At 55.8% G+C, this 17,416-nt stretch overlaps 1 protein-coding gene across 1 annotated transcript; it reads left to right on the forward strand.

Annotated features, from left to right (window-relative positions):
• Positions 1 to 6,676: 6,676 nt before the first annotated feature.
• On the forward strand, positions 6,677 to 14,172 carry LOC142021239 (platelet-derived growth factor receptor-like protein). Its single transcript, XM_075009819.1, has 6 exons — positions 6,677 to 6,800; positions 8,976 to 9,321; positions 10,699 to 10,850; positions 11,057 to 11,350; positions 12,552 to 12,691; positions 13,845 to 14,172. Exons 1-6 carry the CDS (start codon positions 6,746 to 6,748, stop codon positions 14,064 to 14,066), a joined length of 1,209 nt encoding a protein of 402 aa, XP_074865920.1. The 5' UTR covers positions 6,677 to 6,745; the 3' UTR covers positions 14,067 to 14,172.
• The last annotated feature ends 3,244 nt before the right edge of the window (positions 14,173 to 17,416 follow it).

Below are 17,416 nucleotides of genomic sequence, written 5' to 3' on the forward strand. Positions count from 1 at the left end.
TAGATGTCCTGAGATTCAGAGCCCTGGCTTACACATGCAACTGTAACATCCTCCCCACACCCCCAATGCCTGGCTCCTTCCCATGTGCTGTCTGGTCTGGTGAGGTCGGACGGTGCCTGACACTGCGCCAGGCTCCTTAGCTGCTTCAGACCCAGACAGTTCAGAACCGCTCCCTGCAGGAGCTTTGGGGTCAAGGCACAATGTCGCTCCTGCCTCTGCCCACCGCAGGCTGAGATCTGCCTTCCTCACTGCAGGGGCAACAGCCAGCCCTGCAGCAGGGCCTCAGGACTCTGTGCGTGGCCACGCTGCCACCTGCTGGCTGGACAGGGCCAAGCACGGCCCCCCGGGGCTGGGGGGCACCAGAGCAGTTTGGGTGGGGGTGGCGGCACAGAGGGTCTTTGCAGAGGAGCAGCACTGCAGGAGCAGAGAGGAGCACCCCACCACCAACCTCCTGCTGGCTGCAGTGACAGCGGCATCCCAGCAATTAGCAGAACGGGCACCCTGGTCATAAGCCCCAGCTGCTTCCCAGGGCCTATTTCTGCTCTCCCATGGGCTGTTGGGGTCAAGCGGGAAAGGGCAGAGACGACAGCAGGACAGAGGGGAGCTGCCCTGGGTGTGGGCAGGCAAGGCTTTCTCCTGGATCGAAAACCCAGCTGAATCTTTGCTCACACCCATTTCCCACCCTGGAGCTAACTAGTGCTGGCCGGGTGCAGTGCTACCTCCCCATGGAGCGCTCACCCAGCTAGCCTTGTCATCAACCCTGTGCACCAAGCAGTCCCAGGCACGGAGCGGGAATCCCTCTGCGCTGTGCAAACACAGAACTAAGCAACGGGCCCTGCCACAAAGAGCTACGGGTGGGACAAGAGACAGACAGACAGACAGGCCCAGAAGAACAGGTGGGGGAGCCCAGGGAGACAACACGGCTCAGCCGGACAGGTGGTGGTCTTGGCACTCCCACCAGCTGTTTTTGTAGGCATCCTGGCGGAGGGGAGTGTGGGAAGGGGGAGCTGAAGGACAAGCAAAGATGTTTGTGGATGTTGATGGAGAAGACAAGTTTCCTCGAGTTTGGTTACTCCCCACTAGTCATTCCAGCAATGCCCCAGGCTGCCAGCCAAGCCTGGCTATCTGGCTAAACCAATCCATCAGCTATGGCTGCAGTGACGGTCACAATGGCTGACATGATCGAGTGTATTTGGAGCAGTTGCTCCCTGCAGATGGCTGCAGGAGATAAGAAATGCTTTGTTAACATCATCAGGCTGCTCCCTTCTATGAGACAGAAAACAACATTTGTCTCCATTCTTTGCCCTCTTACCAGCTAGCCAGAGGCAGAAAGAGTACCCCCGAAGGTTACTTGAGTAAAAGTATAGCACACCTTGATTGTACTCAAGTATCCAGAAGTGCAAGCAGGTGCACTTTTCCTCAAGTAAGCTTTTGGGTACTTTTTTCACCTCTGGCTGGGACTCCACTCCAGGCAGCTTGGCCATGACAATTTTGCCAGGCACCCTCTCAGAGGGTGAGCATGATTTCTCACTACACAGCTGAAGTAGCACGCTGGAACCCAGCAACTTATTCTCTCAATAAGCAATGCCTAGGACATAACGACAGAGCAGCTGTGGTCTCCGCAGCTCCCGGTGGCTTGGTCCCTGGTATTTCAGCTGCAGATTTTTTGGCAATGTTGTATTTAGGCTTGGCAGAATTCAATTTTTAATTATTATATAAATATCATTTAATTTGACATCATTTCAGAAGAGATCCCATAACAACCATGATAATATCACTTAAATCAAGAGGCATTTCCTTACTGGCTCAATTCACTCCTGTCTATCAGACCCAGACAGCTCAGCCACCTCTTGGGGTTGGTGTACATATGTCATAGAGCTAGAAGGTCATCAAGTTTAGTCCACTGCTCTTTTAGCAGGACCCTTTTTGCCCCAAATGGCCACATCAGGGATGGAGCTCACAACCCTGGGTGTAGTAGGCCAATGTGCAAGCCACTGAGCTATTCCTTAGGGCTAAGCCTCACTATTCTCTGTTATTTGTCTGGGCTCTGCAGCATCATCAAATGAGCTGGAACCTGTTTATCCAAAGAACCAGTTGCTCTGTGCGCATGGTTAGTATGAGTGGGACCAGCCTCTAAGCATGCGCCTGACTTGTTAGGTAGCCAGTCACACTGTCTATCTAAGGGACTCATCTGCTCCCCCATCCCCCATTGTGTCTGGGCACTTCACATCCCATCATTACAGCCCTGTGATGGAGGGACATGCTATTCCTTCCATTGCACAGCCAGGGAACTGAGACCCAGAGAAATGATGGGTATGGCTATGCTGAAGCTGGAGGGGTATTTCCAGCTCGGGGAGACACTGCTCGCTCAGACCCAGCTAGCACGCTAACAATAGCGATGTGGTCGCCACAATGTGGCAGGCTAGCCACCCTGAGAACGAGCCTATTCGAAACCCTACAAGCAACCAGCCTGTCCCGTGGTTCACAGCACGGCAGCCACAGGCTCTTTTGACCAGGCTGGGAGCAGGACATCTACCTGAGCTGGAAATTACAACTCCATCACGGAGAGCACTGTAAGCCATCTGCCCTCAGGACAAGGGGAAGCCTGGGGGATTAAGCCTGGCTCTCTCAGATGCTAGGTGAGTTCGCTGGACCATCCGTCCGGTCTCCACCCCTTTCTGGAATTCACTCCCCTTTGCAGCCTGTCAGACTGAGCCCAGGGCACAAGGCCTGGGTTTCGTTTGGCATTTGGATGAGCTGGTTTTGTCTTCAGGCACAGACACAAGACAAAAGCACTGAAATCCTTGGGCCGGGGTGCTTCCCATGCCTGTCAGAGCCCTAAGGCCCTGCTTTGTTCACCTCCTCCACACCCAGCACCCCAGCCCTCATATCACAGTCGCTCCTGAGAGACGAGCAGACAGTTCTTCCACCAGTGCAACTCTTGCAATGACCTCTAGGGGTCACTGCTGCCTGCCAAAAGTGCTGGGAAGCAGCGCCATGGGGGGAGCTGTTTAGAGCATCTTTGTGTTGGTTGCAAACCAATTCTTTGGGCTGTATGACACAATCAATAACAGTTGTCTTAGGCGAATTGGCAGCAAAGCTGCTTTGGCAAAGCAGGCAGCTTAGCAGTGCAGGTCTGCAGCATGTTCTATGGATCTCTGTGTGGGCGGCAGCCTCCCTCAAATGAGCATCCCCCCTTTTGAGAGCATCACCAGAGCCCTCAACCCTCCACATGCCCCAGTCCAGGTCCCCCTGGCCCAGCCCTGCCTGTGTAGCACACAGGTTTTCACTGACATGGCTTAGAACCTCACCCAAAGCCCACTGAAGTCAATGGGAGTTTGTGGATGTTTATAGGGAACAAAGGTTTCCTCAAGTTTGGTTGCCTTAACTCTGAGCTCTGAAGGGGCATCTGTGAGAGTCAATTATTCCTGCCTTGTGTGGATACAACATTGATATCCATATGTGCATCTTCAGAAATGATCCATGGATACCCATGGAGGTGAATACCTGCAGCTACAGAGCAGATAGCCACACATTTGCAGAGTTCTAGATGTAAAATTTGTGTCTGCATCTAAATCTGTATCTGCAAAAATGAGCTGTTAATATCCTCATGCATGGATATGAATACCCGCAGATATAACTTGAATTCCAAGCAAATCAGTTGAAACTATAGTAAAGAACAGAATTGTCAGACAAACAAATGAAACTAATTTGTTGGGGAAAAGGCAACACGATTTTTCCAAATGGTTTGCGCAACATGGTTTTTGTAAAGAGAAATCGTGCCTCACCAATTTACTAGAATTCTTTGAAGGGGTCACCAAGCATGGGGATAAGGGGATCCAGTGCATATCGATTACTTAGATTTCCAGAAAGCCTTTGACAAGGTCCCTCACCAAAGACTCTTAAACAAAGTATGCTGTCATGGGATAAAAGGGAAGGTCCTCTTGTAGATTGATAACTGGTAAAAGACAGGAAGCAAGGGGTACAAATAAATAGTTCTCAGAATGGAAAGCATTAACTACAGGTTGAACCTTTCTAGTCCAGCACTTTCTGGCCTTACATGATTTTAGTTAGCTGGATGTCCACTTATCAGGAGTGTGGCCAAGTTTCCCGTGGTCCCATAAAGTTTGTTTACAGACACCAGTCCTGGCTCTCACTATTCTATGCTGTTATTTAGCTCTAATTTTAGCCCCGAAGAGCCCAGTAAGCAGTGCAGGTGTTGGTAATGCTGCTAGACAATACTGACCTCCTGTGCTTTGGCAAATTCTCTATTTCAGCACCGGTCAGGTCCTGAGGGTGCCGGGCTAGAGAGGTTCAACCTTAATGCTAGCATCAAGTTTGGATGAGACATCAAGCCTCATTCTTCAGGGCTAGAGCCATGTTCTAATTGCTAGGGATTAGGAGGGTTCTTCTACCTTCCTTTGATGCCTCTGGCCCTAGCTACTATCAGACACAGGACACTTGGCCAGATGGTCTGGGGTCAGATCCAATTTGGTGATTCCGACGTGAGGCTCTAAGCAAAACTGACCCTGCCTTGTTACAGGCTGACTGTGTGGTTGGTGATGAGGGTGTAAGTGGGCCGAGGCCTTTCCCTGCTGCACACTCAACAAACCTATAAACTTTGTGTTGGTGCCTGAATGCTCCCTTCTTTCTGGCAGCTTGTCTCTTCTGTCTGTTGAAATACCAGTCACACAGCACAATGCTCAGCCCAGGCCCATGGCTCGCAGGCTTTTCAGACTACTGCACTTCTTTCAAGAGTCTGATTTGTCTTGCATGCCCCCAGGTTTCACTTAAAAATGACCTGCATACAAAATCAGACATAAAAATACCAGTGTCACACCACAGTAGCACTGAAAAACTGCTGACTGCCACATGCTCACCGCATAATCAGAAAATAAATCAACTGGAATATCACTAGGGTACTTACATGTCCGTGTATAATATCGAAAGCAGTATAAACTAATCACTATATGAAATCTTAGCGTGTGCTGACTTTGCTTGTGCTTTTTGTGTAGCATGTTGTAAACCTAGGCCAACCTCTAGAGGAACTGATGCAGCACTGGAGGTTGCCTGAATACCCCCGAGATACACACCCCTGCTTCAGAGCCCCCAGCCAATACTGTCACCTCCAGCTACCCTGTGGCTAGGGGCTGGTTTCTTGTGGGAACTCACATCGGCGTAGCTGTGTCTTTCAGGGGTGTGAAAAATTCACCAGCTACATGACACCCCCCATATATGATGCCTCCCCACGCCACCCCTAGCTTGAGGAAGAGCCGGGACAAAGCTCCCTCCACCCCAGGCTCTGCTCCTGCTCTGCCTCCCCCAAGCCCTGTGCTGCCCCCACCCCACCTCTTTCCCCAACTCTCCTCCGCCAAGTGTTGTGGCCCAGGCGATTAACAGGGACCTGGTGCCAGCACCAAGGTTTAGCCCACCCCTCCATGGCTCGCAGTGCCAGGGGCAGGTGGAGCCATGTGGCCCTCGCTTACTGCTCCCCCAGCTCCTGGCCGCCTTGCTCCCGTTTCTGCCAGCAGGTACAGGGGGTGGTCCTGCTCCCTCCCTGCACGAGGTGGCTGGGAGCTGGGGGGGCGACACCCAGTTTCTCTGCTTTCCCCTACCACTGATGGTAAGCCCAGGGGGGCTGACTCCTGTTGCTGGCCCCGGGCCCTGTCGCTAGCCTAGGGCCCCCTCAGCTGCTCCTCATGTGCCACTCTGTAGGGTCTGAACCACCAGGCCCGGAGGTGCTGAGCTCTGCCCTGCCACGTCCAGAGGTGCCAGGCTCTGCACCCCCGGGCCTAGCCCCCATCGACTCACTAAGTTTCCTTGAGCTAGTCCATTCACGTCTTAGTGTCTCAGCTTCCCCAGCTGTGCTGCAGGGATGGGGCTTTCCGGTCGGAGGAGCACAGTGTTCCGTTACTGCCGGCTGCTGGCCTGCATTTCACTGCACTGCAGCATTTGACCTCCCGTGCTGGGTGTCACAGGTGCTAGCTGGGAGGGGAAGGAAACCACAGGCTTCCAACTAGCAGCTCCCCCACCCACACTGCTCTCACAGTCATCATGGCAGGAGCCTCAGGTTTGGCCCCTTGCACTGGAAGGGTGTGAGGGAGAGCTCAGTGCTTTGCATCAGCCTTGCCCAGCCAGGGCTGTGAACTAGTTCAGTCCTCAAAGGGGCTATTTAGAGCTTGGGGGGAAAGAGAGTTTTTTAAAGAGTCACAGACAGTGCTTGGCCCTGACGTGAGGGCAGGCAACTGGCCTCGATGACCCTCAGGTCCCTTCCAGCTCTGAGATATGGAAATCACTGGGGCCCAGCCGGCCCCTTCTCCAAGGCACTTTGCCTCTAACCACCCCACCTGCCCTGTGCTCTCCATTGCCTAACTGGACCGGGCACAGCCCGGAAATGGGATAAGTGCAATCTGTTTGCTTTCGGAGCCTGGTGTGTGACTGCTGGAGCCCGGCTCTGAATAGCTCCTTTCACCTCCTCCGAAGGAACCTGAAAGCCTTCATGGCACGCGGGGGTGAAAGGAATTTTGTTTAACCAGGCGAAGAGTCAAGCCTTTGATTTGCTTTGAAATCTCTCCCCTCCATCTCCGGGTCCTCTGGCCTCCCTGGCCCCTCGCTGGCCCCCTCCTCCTTGGGAGAGTGTAAAAGTGCTGCAGTTGGAAACTTGCCTGCTCCTGGAGCCATTAGCCTCTCACACTCCAGCCCGTCAGCAGCACAGCTCCATGCTCTGTGCCCGCTTCGCCCCAGCATGAGCTCCAGGGCACTGGCTGTCCTGGGCTGCAGCCTTCTCCTCCTCCTCTGGGGTAAGTCTGGCTTTTCCCCTTCCTCCTACTCCTTTCCCAAGCGCATATGATTCCCTCCCCCTAGCTAGCATGGTGCTCCCTGCATTCCTCCCAGGGCTGCACAAAGATGCCTTGTTGGAGGGCAGCACGCTGGAAAGGCAGGGAATGAAGACAGTCACTTATCACCGGCAATACCAGCAGGGACTCAGGGACTGGGCTGCCCAGGGACTTGCTTCTGCAGCTTTGGCCACATACTGGCACTGACACCACTTTGCCAATGGGCCGCAGCCTCTGTTGTTGTCACTGGAGTGTCATCCAGGGAATGAGTCCAAGTTTTGCTGGCGCTGAATCAGCAGCAAAGGATGGTGATGAGTTGCCAGTCAGACGTGCACCAGGCAGAGGAGCTGTCCCTTCCCTGACCTGGGGATGAGGGTTGGGAGCCTATCGGATGGCTCAGCAGACTGCAGAGATCCACATCTAAATTAGGATGTTGGCGCTCTTGCTCTTTGCTAGGTGCAGCCCAGAAGTCCTGTGCTTGGGCGCAGGTGAGGTGGGCAGGTAAGTAGCACAAGCCAATTGCTACAAAAGTCTCCCCACAATCAATAACCAGAGAGGAGCAAAACAAAGAGTGAACAGAGAGGCCTCTTGTCAACTTAGCTCTGGCTCTGTCACAGCGCCTGCCTGTGCCAGAACCCAGCACCAGCTTAGGGCTGGAGGACAGCTACCTGTTCTAGGTAACGCCTTGTCTGAGAATTTGTGTCCTGGAACACAGGGAATTTAGCAACAGATTAGAGCGAGAGATTTGTGAGTTCGAGTAACATATTCTAATTCCACACATTAACTCGTGGTACGAACAGAGACATCCATTACCGCAGGCATTACAAGGACTGCTCCCTTCCTTTGATGCTTGTCATTATCTCAGACAGGACAATTAGCATCCCCCCACCCCTCAACCCCTTCCTTCAATCCTATTTGATTTATCAGTTTTTATCGAAATTTTTTTTCTTTGTGGTCTTCTATACTTGTAAACGTCAGTCTGCATTGGAAATGAAATTCATCTGAAGAAGTGGGTCTGTCCCACAAAAGCTCATCACTGAATAAATCATTTTGTTAGTCTTTAAAGTGCTACATTTCTGCTGCTTTGTTTTGCCTTGTCTCAGGGTCTATCTACGCTGTGAAGCTGTTAGCCACAAGGTTGTGTCGACACAGCCCTGTTGCTAAGGTCCGTGCCTGTGAACGCTGTTTGTTGGCACTTTTGCTGGCAAAAGACTGCCAACCCCAGGAAGTGGCTTTCACTTTGTCAGCATTTGGCAACATTTAGCCACAGCAAAACTTCTGCCATTCACAGGGGTGGCTGGGGGGGCAGGGGGAGGTTAAGCACCTGTGAATGACAAAAGTTTTGTCGAGCAAATGCATGTGTAGACACAGCTGTATGCAGCACAGAGCTCTTGCCAGTCACATTCTTTGCACAGTAAGCAGCTAAGAAGTTCCTTGGTAAATAACTGTACCCTGCAAGAATTGCAGATTCCTGCTGCTTAGGGATACGAGGTGAAGGCCCAGGCTCCCAGAACAGGCCTCTCAGTTTTCACACACAACTGAGGGAGGCTGTAGGGTCAGGCACACGCCCATTTTGAAATGCAGACAGCTTTTTTGTAGATGTGAATTCTGGGATCCAAGGACCTAGGACCAGAGGCTCAGCTGGGGTAGTGTCCCGCATTCTCTGTAAGCTGAGCGACTGGGCAGCTGCCCAGGAGAGAGTCAGGTGCGGCCCAGCTGATTAGCAGAGTGCCCACAGCCAGCAGCCTGTGTGGTGCACATCTTCAGTGCCTTGGTGCATATAGCAAAATGTCTTCCACTCATGGATGGCAAAACACTAGAGAGACCCCGGGTAGCTTCATCAGCGTCACTGGAATAACATTGGTGAAAATCTGCTGAGCTGCTGGGCCCCACCCCAGGTGATCTGTTGCAGCAAATTGGTCCCCGACCCGCATTTTGAGGCTCAAGTTAGCTGCCCACATAGACATGGGGCATCTCCTAGCTGATCCCTTGGTGTGCCCGGGAAGCCTGTGCTGTGGGTTAGGAGGGGGAATAGGCCTGTACACTGGGGCTCTGATCTAACTGTATGGAAGCTCGTGTAAGGCCCTTTGCCTGTGGCCGCTGCAGCGCTGCTCTCAACCACGTCTCCTCTGTCCTCAGGTGAATGTCAGGAGAGGGAAAAGCCCCACAAAGCTGCCAAGAAGAAGGTTGCCACAGAGCCCAAGCTGAACGAGCTCAGACCTCCTAAAGCAACAGGGCACCAGCGCCAACCGGCAGCAGCCAAGGCCCTGAAGGCCAAAGCCCAAGTGAAAGCCCCAGTGTCCCCCAGCCAGGTGCACCCACCGGTGTCCATCCTGACTCAGGTGGTGGCCAAGGGGCAGTTCCAGAAGGTGCTCGACTCCCTGACACTGGCAGCAGGTGACACCTTGGAGCTGCGCTGCAGAGGGCGGTCTGTCCGGTGGAGGTTCCCTGCCTACCTGGAGGACGAAGATGAGGGGCGGCTCAAGTGCGTGTCCATGACTCGTGAGGGGCTCCGGGGGGCTGTCGAGGCCTGGGGTGTTTGTCCAGGCCCTGTTATGGACGAGGGGGTGCATTGAGCGGGGCCTGTGTGGGGTCTGTTCCCCTGAGATGCCAAATGGCTTCACTAAGCGACCTGCAGCAGGCCTGGCTTTGAGGATGCTGGGCAGACCCTCATTCTGGAGAGGCAGCTGGAGGCCAGACAGGGGTGAGGGCATGCACAGACCTGCCTCAGAGGGAATTAACAGAACAAGGCAGTTCTTAAGTGACCAATCTCCTGCCTCCAGCTTCTGGCAAACAGAGGCTGGGGACACCCAGAGCATGGGGTTGCTTCCCTGACCATCTTGGCTAGGAGCCCTGGATGGACCTATTCTCCAGGGACTGATCTAATTCCCTTTGGAACCCTGTTGTGGTTTGGGCCTTTACAGCATCCCCTGGCAAGGAGTTGCACAGGTGCGCAGTGCACTGTGTGAAGGAGAAAAACACCCGTTCAGTGCCACGCCCACAGTGACCCCCTGGGGAAAGGGAGTGGCTCCCTGCAAAGCCTGAGCTAGCCTGGACCCTGCTCCTGAGGGCAGAGGGTGCATGTGAGCAGATCCCACCTGGGACAGCGTGACCTACTGGCTAGGCCCCCTGGCCAGGGCCTGGGTCTTCAGCCCCATCCAAGAGTCTATGGGATAAGTATGGGGCATGGCCCCAAGAACCTAGCTCCCCCTTTGGTGGGAGAGGGGCTCCTCTCCATGCCTGGGGGAGGTCCTGAGGCCATGGCCTCTGGCGGCCCACCGGGTTGCAGCTCTGGCTCAGGCCCTGCTGCCTCAAAGCCAGCTCCTGCCTCTTGGCTTCCCTCCCTTTATACCCCTCCAGGGCTGACCTTGGCTGCAGGTGAACCGGGGTGGGGCTGACTGGGCCAACATGCTCTGTTTATCCCCTGCCCTGCCTGGCCTCCCTCTCACACTCCGACAGTGCGCGACAGGCTTGTGGTAGCAATTCCCACTGGGCACTGAATGCCAGGCTCGCTCGCTCTGGCCCGCCTGCCCGGAGGGGTGACGCTGAGGATGGTTAGTAACCGGAGACGTGGCCAGCGCTGAGAGATGGCCAGTGGCTCATGGCACAGCCCCTCCTTGTGTGTGCTCCTATGAGCTGTGTAGCATGCACTGGCCCCTGGCCCGTGGGAAGTGGAAGCTGCAGCCAGGCTCCCACCAGGCTCAGGAGCACCTAGGGTGGGCGGCGGCGGGAGGACAGGACCCAGGGCGAGCTGGACCTTGGAGAGAGCCTGTGCGGCTGTCAGCCTGTTGCTGCGGTCGATTCAGAGCCCCGGGTGACTCTCTCCCAGAGGCTGAGCGGGGCCCTCTCCCCTCTCCTTCAGAATCAAGCACTTTGAGAGGTACAGCCAGCTGCTGGTGCTGAACGCCACAGCTGCAGACACGGGCGAGTACAGCTGCTGGGCCTTCCAGTGCCGGGACAGCGCGTGCTGGGACAGAGAGGACAGGACGGGCCAGGCTTTCGTCTTCTTCACAGGTCAGGTGGAGAGCGGCTTGGAAGGGGCAGGGGCCTCGAGCTGGACAGCATCAGCATCAGCTCTCATAGGCTGGTGGGCAGGGCAGCCCTAAGTGTGGCCTGCCCCAGGGTAGGACGTTACACAGGTGATGGGGGTGTGGGAGAGCCAGAAAGTGTCTCCCTGCCTCCCTCCAGGGCATAACCCCACTGTGCTCCTCCCTCCCCAGACCCCCAGGAGCTGTTTGTGCCCACAGAGGATTACTATGAAGTGGTCCAGCTGCGCACGAACCACCCCACGCTGCTGCCGTGCCAGGTGACCAGCCCTGGGGCCCAGGTGACGCTGCACCGTGAATTCCCCCCCGAGGAGGTGGCCGTGGACGGGGTCGACATCTCATACGACGTGAAGAGGGGGTTCGTGATCCACCGCCCACAGCCCTCCTGCGCAGGGTCACTCTTCTGCATGGCCAGCCTGGGTGGTGTGCGGCAGATATCCACCAAGTACATGCTGATCTACATCAACTGTGAGTGAGCGCCGCCTGGCAGGGGCGCGAGAGCCGGCGGCCAGAGCTGCTTTCGCCGTCCCAGCCTCCCCGTTGGTTTGGAGACCTCCCCCTGCCTGCTTCCTGCTGTCCTTACCTTGAACTCAGCTAGCGCAGCTCCGGATCTGTGCTAGCGAGCCAGAATCGCTCGGCTACACTAGCAGCGGGGCCAGCAATAGTGGTACACAGTCCCACCAGTCTTCCTAAGACAGAGCGGGAGGAGTTGGCTCTGGAGAGTGTGTATTGTCCTGCTCTTCTGGCTGTCACTAGCCTGTACGGGAACTGCTGCCGTGCCGAGCAGTCCTCCTGCCAGCTGAGCTACCAGGGCATGGTAACATGGGGATTCCCTGTTCTAGGGTGGCCGTATCTCCCCCAGCCAAATATGGGACAAGGGGAATGATGCTGTCCCGGCCAAAATGGGACGGATGGTCACATTAGCTGGGAGGCAGGAGATGGCTGCCCTCTGGGGTCTGTCACCCTCCCAGTGAAGCTCCTGGCTTCCACCAGCTGGGGCGGGGGCCACCGTCCTGCGGCTCTGGCTCCCCCAGCCGAGGGAAGCTGGGGTTGCAGCCATGGCATGGGTCCGGCTCCCAGCTCCCGCAGCTGGGGAAAGCTGGGGGGCAGCTGTGATGCTGTGAGGGAGCTGAGGGAGGCTGGGGGGTGGGGAAGCCGTGGCTGGGTCCAGCTCATGGCTCCCCCAGTCAGGGGAAAGCGGGCGGCAGCTGCCTGAAAATATGGGACAATTAGCTGCTGGCATCCCAAATACGGGGCTGTCCTGCTGAAAGTGGGACGGATGGTCCCCCTACGCTTGCCACCTGCACCAGCCTGTCAGCCCTGCGGGCCACACACGCATTCCTCAGCCAGCCAGAGGAACACACACCATCCAGCACAAGCAGACGTACTACGCTACATAGATGGTAAACAGCCCTAGCAACCCCCTTAGCTCGAGGTACCCGGCAGCAGGCCTGTCCCTGGCTGAGCCCAGCCCTGCAGCCCAGAAGCGTTGGCAGGGGCATGGTAGGTGGATAGAATCTCAGCGGTATGGCCCCTCAGCGGTATGGCCCCATGAACTGCCATTGATTGACTAGAACGTCTCCGCTGTTTAGAGGGATGGTGGGTAACCCCTGGTAGCGTGCAGCCCTGCAGATTCCTGCTTCTCACCCCTTCCCTCTCGCCCTCGCAGACCCACCCTCAGCTCCCAAACCTACCGTCAGGGCCTCAGCCACCACCGTGGGGGCTGGAGAGAACTTCAACGTGACCTGCACAGTGTTTGGGGAACCCGAAGTCGCCGTCGATTTCACCTGGGAGTACCCTGGGCAAAAGGTAGGGAAGAGAGGTGTGGGTCAGTGTGAGGGGGCGTTGTTAGCCTGGTGTCTTCGTTTTACAGCAGGGTCGAAAGTCTCCAGCCAAGATCAGGGCCCCTTTGCGCCAGGCACTGTACCTACAAGGAGTAAGAGAGCCCCTGCCCCAGGCGGTTTGGACAAAGAAAGAGCAAGGGAGACATAAAGGCCAGAGCCAGGGAGAAGTTGCTCCAGGTCACACAGCAGCTCAGAACCAGCACCAGAACCCAGTTCTCCTTCTTCTCAAGCCTGGTGCCTCCCAAGCTGTAAGGGCCTCCGGAGAGAACGGGGCTTGTGCTGCACTGAACTGGCCTGTCAAGGGCTTCTCTGCCGCGGACCGGTGGCATTTTGCCCCATAGAAGACAGCACAAAGGGCTGCCGGGATCTTGCCAGTAGCTCTGTTAACTCAGCCCAGGAAGGACAACAAGCTAGACCTGAAATGGGCTGGGGCAGCTGGGAGCATGGATGGTTCCATTGAAACAAACCAACAGGAGAGGGGGAGGGATGCGAGAGATGGGGCAAATTCATTGGACGTGTTCCTGTTCGTGACATGTACAAGGGCACCGGTCGCGACCCAAAAGCAGCTTTGGAGCAGCGGGGGGGCTGCACGTCCCTGCCTGGCCCTTGTCCTCACCATGACCATCTTTTCTTCACACCTCTGGCCCGTGCCAGCTCCCAGGAGAGGGCGTGGCCTGCTTCATGCTGGGCAGCCAGCTGGCGTAGCAGGAGCCCGTGCAGCCCAGCCTATTGTTGAGCCAGAAATGGGATGAGTCCAGCGCACGACAGCCTGGGGCTGGGTCATATGGGGCGGGGATGGCACAGTTGGCTGGACCACCCTGTGGACCAGGTGTGAAGTTGAGGTCCCCTCTGCCCACCTCTGGTGACACTGCGGAGGGAGGCCCAAAGACCCCGTACTGGTCTGTGAATAGAAGAGGGGCTGGCCCGGAGCTGGGGAATAGACCCCCTCTTGCTACAGCAGATTCCAGGGCTACATGGGAGGGGCTGATGAGCGTCACATGAGCCCTTTTCCTGCCTCCAGCCCTACACTTCCCAGTCCCTGGCCCGCCTGCAGGTGCTGGGAGCTGCCTGGGGAAGGAGAGGCATTCTCCAACCCCCGTCCCTCATGTGCTTTTCAGATTGGCCGGCCGCCCTATGTCCGCGAATGCGCCGACCTGGCGCGCCGGGGTGGGCAGGTGCAGCAGGAATCCGAGAGCGTCTTCTACGTGGATGAAGCGCGTGCCATAGATGAGGGGCTTTACACCTGCAGTGCCACCAACCTGCAGGGCACCACGGCTGTGTCTACCCGGGTCCGGGTACTCCCAGCCTCCCTGGCCAGGAGAGGGGCCCGCTCTGGCTAGCCAGCCTGTGCTCCGGTCAGTCAGTGCATCCTGAGGTGCTAGAAATAATAGAAGAACCAGAGATGGATTTGTGACGCAGGGACCACGCCTGCTTCCATTCCCCACTCCTCACCCTCATGTGGTTTATTTACTCATTAAACAGACCAGCTTCGTCAAAGAGCAGAGACTTTGTTTTGTCCCTGGGGTGCACTGCAGGGAGGAGAGAGGCAGGGTTCCCACTAATTTTTGCCATCCATGGGCAGAATAAATTTTGTTACCTGCACCGAGGCATGTGCAGATGTGTACCACCATAGAAACACAGGCTACCACATGTGGGCGCTCTGTCAATCAGCTGGGCAGCCTCTGAATCTCTCCTGGACAGCTGCCCCAGCTTAGAGGGCACACTGGTGAGAAGCTGCCCCAGGTGTGTCTGGGTCTGCCCTGCGCAAGCAGAGCATTTCAATGGGATCCCAGAGGGATGGGGAAATCAGTCTCTCTGGGTCCCATAGTCCTTGCAGGGCTCATGGCTGCCTGGTGGGTTCTATCACTACTTCTGTTCTCTTGAGCTCTCAACACACCCAGGCACTAGGCCCAGGGTAGCAGAACCATGCCAGTTGGGTCACAGCTGCTGGGAAAGAAAATGGATCTGGACAAAGCTTCCCAAAGGGAAGACAGAGCTGGATGGTCTGAGCAGTTACGGCCAGATCCAGAGCAGTGTCTGGATTTCTGCCCATATGACTTTCAGCTTCTGCCCAGGGCTCATTGGCTATAGAGGGGCAAACCCACTGTTCGGATGTGAGGGCCCAATCCAGACTAAAGTTCAGAGCTGGCGGGATCCATCTTGTTCAGGCTGGCCCATGGCCCTGTCATATTATTGTCACCAGCGAGCTGTGTGTGACCGCACCTGCATGTGGGTGTGCAGTGCACGGAAGTGGGCATGTGCTTGCATGCACACTCATGGGTAGGGCCCTACTGATTTCACGGATGTGAAAAATGCATCCTAGTGAAATAAGCCCTTCCTTGCGAAATCTGACATCTCCTTGTTCCTAGGGTTGCCCTATCAAAGAGGCTTCCTAGCTCCAGCTGGGCAAAGGAATGACAGAACCAGTGCTCCCTGGAGGCTGAGCACTCGGGCAGCCACCCAATGAGAGATTCAGGTGCCACCCAGCTGATAAGCAGAGTGCCCACAGTCAGCAGTGTGTGTTTCTTTTGGTGGTGCACATCCACACATGCTGTGGTGCGCCTAGTAAAATTTATTCCACACATCGATGGAAAAACTTGAGGGGCCATTGGACAGGACATGTCCCTCCCCTGCAGTCTGCTCTGGTGAGGGAAGGGAGAGACCAGACCCACCTCTGGGTGCCTCCCCCAGCTGCAGGACGCTGTCCAGGACTGGGCAGCTGGCTGAGGTTCCTGCTGCTGAGTGCAGGGCAGGGGGTGCAGAGAGCAAGTATTGTCTCTCCCAAGCCAGCCAGAACAAGCAGTGAGGAGCCCCTGGCTGGGGCTCTCCCAGCAGCAAGAGGAAATCAGACCCACTTCCACCTCTTGGAACCTCCTGGGATAGCAGGAAACTGGGGTTGCTGCCTTCAGAGTCCAGCCCTGAAGGCAGCCCAGGAGTGAGGTTTACACCCCTGTCCCCTCTCTCCTTTGGATTGGAACCCCACAGTCACCATGCTGTGAAATTTCAGGTTCAAACAGTTGAAAATGTGAAACTTACCAATTTCCAAACCCTATGGCTGTGAAATTGGCCATAAAGGAGAGTGGATTTGGTAGGGCCCTACTCAGGGGGACATGCGGACAGTCTGCCTACATAGCTCTGTGTGTGCGCGCGCACTTGTCTGCTCACCTCCACATCAGTACAGGCATATGCCTGCATGTGCACGTACCTCCCCCGTACACGCATGGATTCGTGCAGTGCAGAGGGGTCCTCACACACCTACGCTGGAGCTTGCTTTCCCATGTGCACACCAGCCTCCACAGGGACACCTGTATGTCCTGCCCAGCAGCCACTAACTCTAATTTCCCCGGGAAAGCCCAAAATAGCCACAAGGAAGAAATACATCCGGCCTGAACTTTGCTGCTCTCAGTTACTGCCTGGTTCACAGCTCACCCAGGAGCATCCCTGCCTGCAGTCCTTCTGCAGACCAGGCGCCCATTGCAGCCAGCCCTGTTGTGGCCTAGGTAAAGACTGTCCCTCGGGGAGATGACAAATACCCCCTAGGAGAGCAGGCCAGAGAAATGACTGATGGCTGAGGCCTTGTCTCCCTGTACCGCCCCCGCTTCCTTCCTGACCTAGCAGGCTGGACAGAAATGATCAGACTCCCAGTCTGGGAGAGAGACAGCAAGCACCACAGGGCGTCCTGCAGCCGAACTGGTCCCAGGCATTGGTGACTGCTGGAGGTGTGACAGCACCTGGCCAGACTCCAGCAACCCTCTGGGTCAGAGACAGCAGAGGCAGCCTTGGTGCAGGCCCAGCCAGCTCTCCTGGGCTGGGTCCCCAGTGTAACTATGCGAGTGCTGCTGTGGTCCTGAGGGTCCAGCTTGGAGCCCATAACAGCAGCACCCAAGCTGAACTTGGCATCTGCCCATCCCTTCCTGTCCCCTGGCTCACAAGGCAGGGAGACTTCTCTCAGGCAGCTGCTTCCTTTTCAAACAGGCTTAGTGCTGGTGACAATGGCTGGACTGACAGCTCTGGAGAGCCCTGGCCTCGCTGTCTCTGCAGAGTGGTGGTGGGTTTTGCTGGTAGGACAATCACAGGGGGAACCAGGCTGTGGCGTTCAGGTCCCAATTCTGCCATGGACTCCTGGCACGTCCTTGACAACGTTGCAGAGGGCCAGATTTTCCAAAGAGCTCGGCTCCCCTATTCCATCTTGGGGATTCATTCTGCCCATCTCCGTCAGCTCTCAGCACCTTCTACACACAGTCAGAGGTAAGAGAAAGGCTCTGGTGAGCATCTTGGTGTCTCTGTTAATGACACCAGGAGGATGTTTTTAAAAACAAGGATTAATTTCTTTCTGTTGTGGAGTTCATTCAGTGCCTCCTTGCAGGGTTTGCTCTGGTTGGGCAGTAAGGGGACGTCCTTCAGGCAGGTTGAGAAGGGCCAGAACTTCTACTGTTCTGCCCCTAGGAGCTCCCATTGCAAGACCAGGTTTTCAAGAGCACAGCACCCCAGACTCCCAGCCCAGAGTCCTTGTCACCATCCTTAGCCTCTGTGCTGCTCTGTCCCCAGCTGTAACATGGGGATAACAGGTGGGATAATAAAACCAGGACTTTTGAAGAGCTCAGCTTAGGGGTGGGCAGCCTGCAGCCCTGCAAACTGGTTTTCATCCATGTATTTTTCTCCCTACTGGTATTGCAAATGTGACACGCAT

The sequence above is a fragment of the Carettochelys insculpta genome, chromosome 15, assembly GCF_033958435.1.
Source record: "Carettochelys insculpta isolate YL-2023 chromosome 15, ASM3395843v1, whole genome shotgun sequence".
NCBI classification, from domain to species: domain Eukaryota; kingdom Metazoa; phylum Chordata; order Testudines; family Carettochelyidae; genus Carettochelys; species Carettochelys insculpta.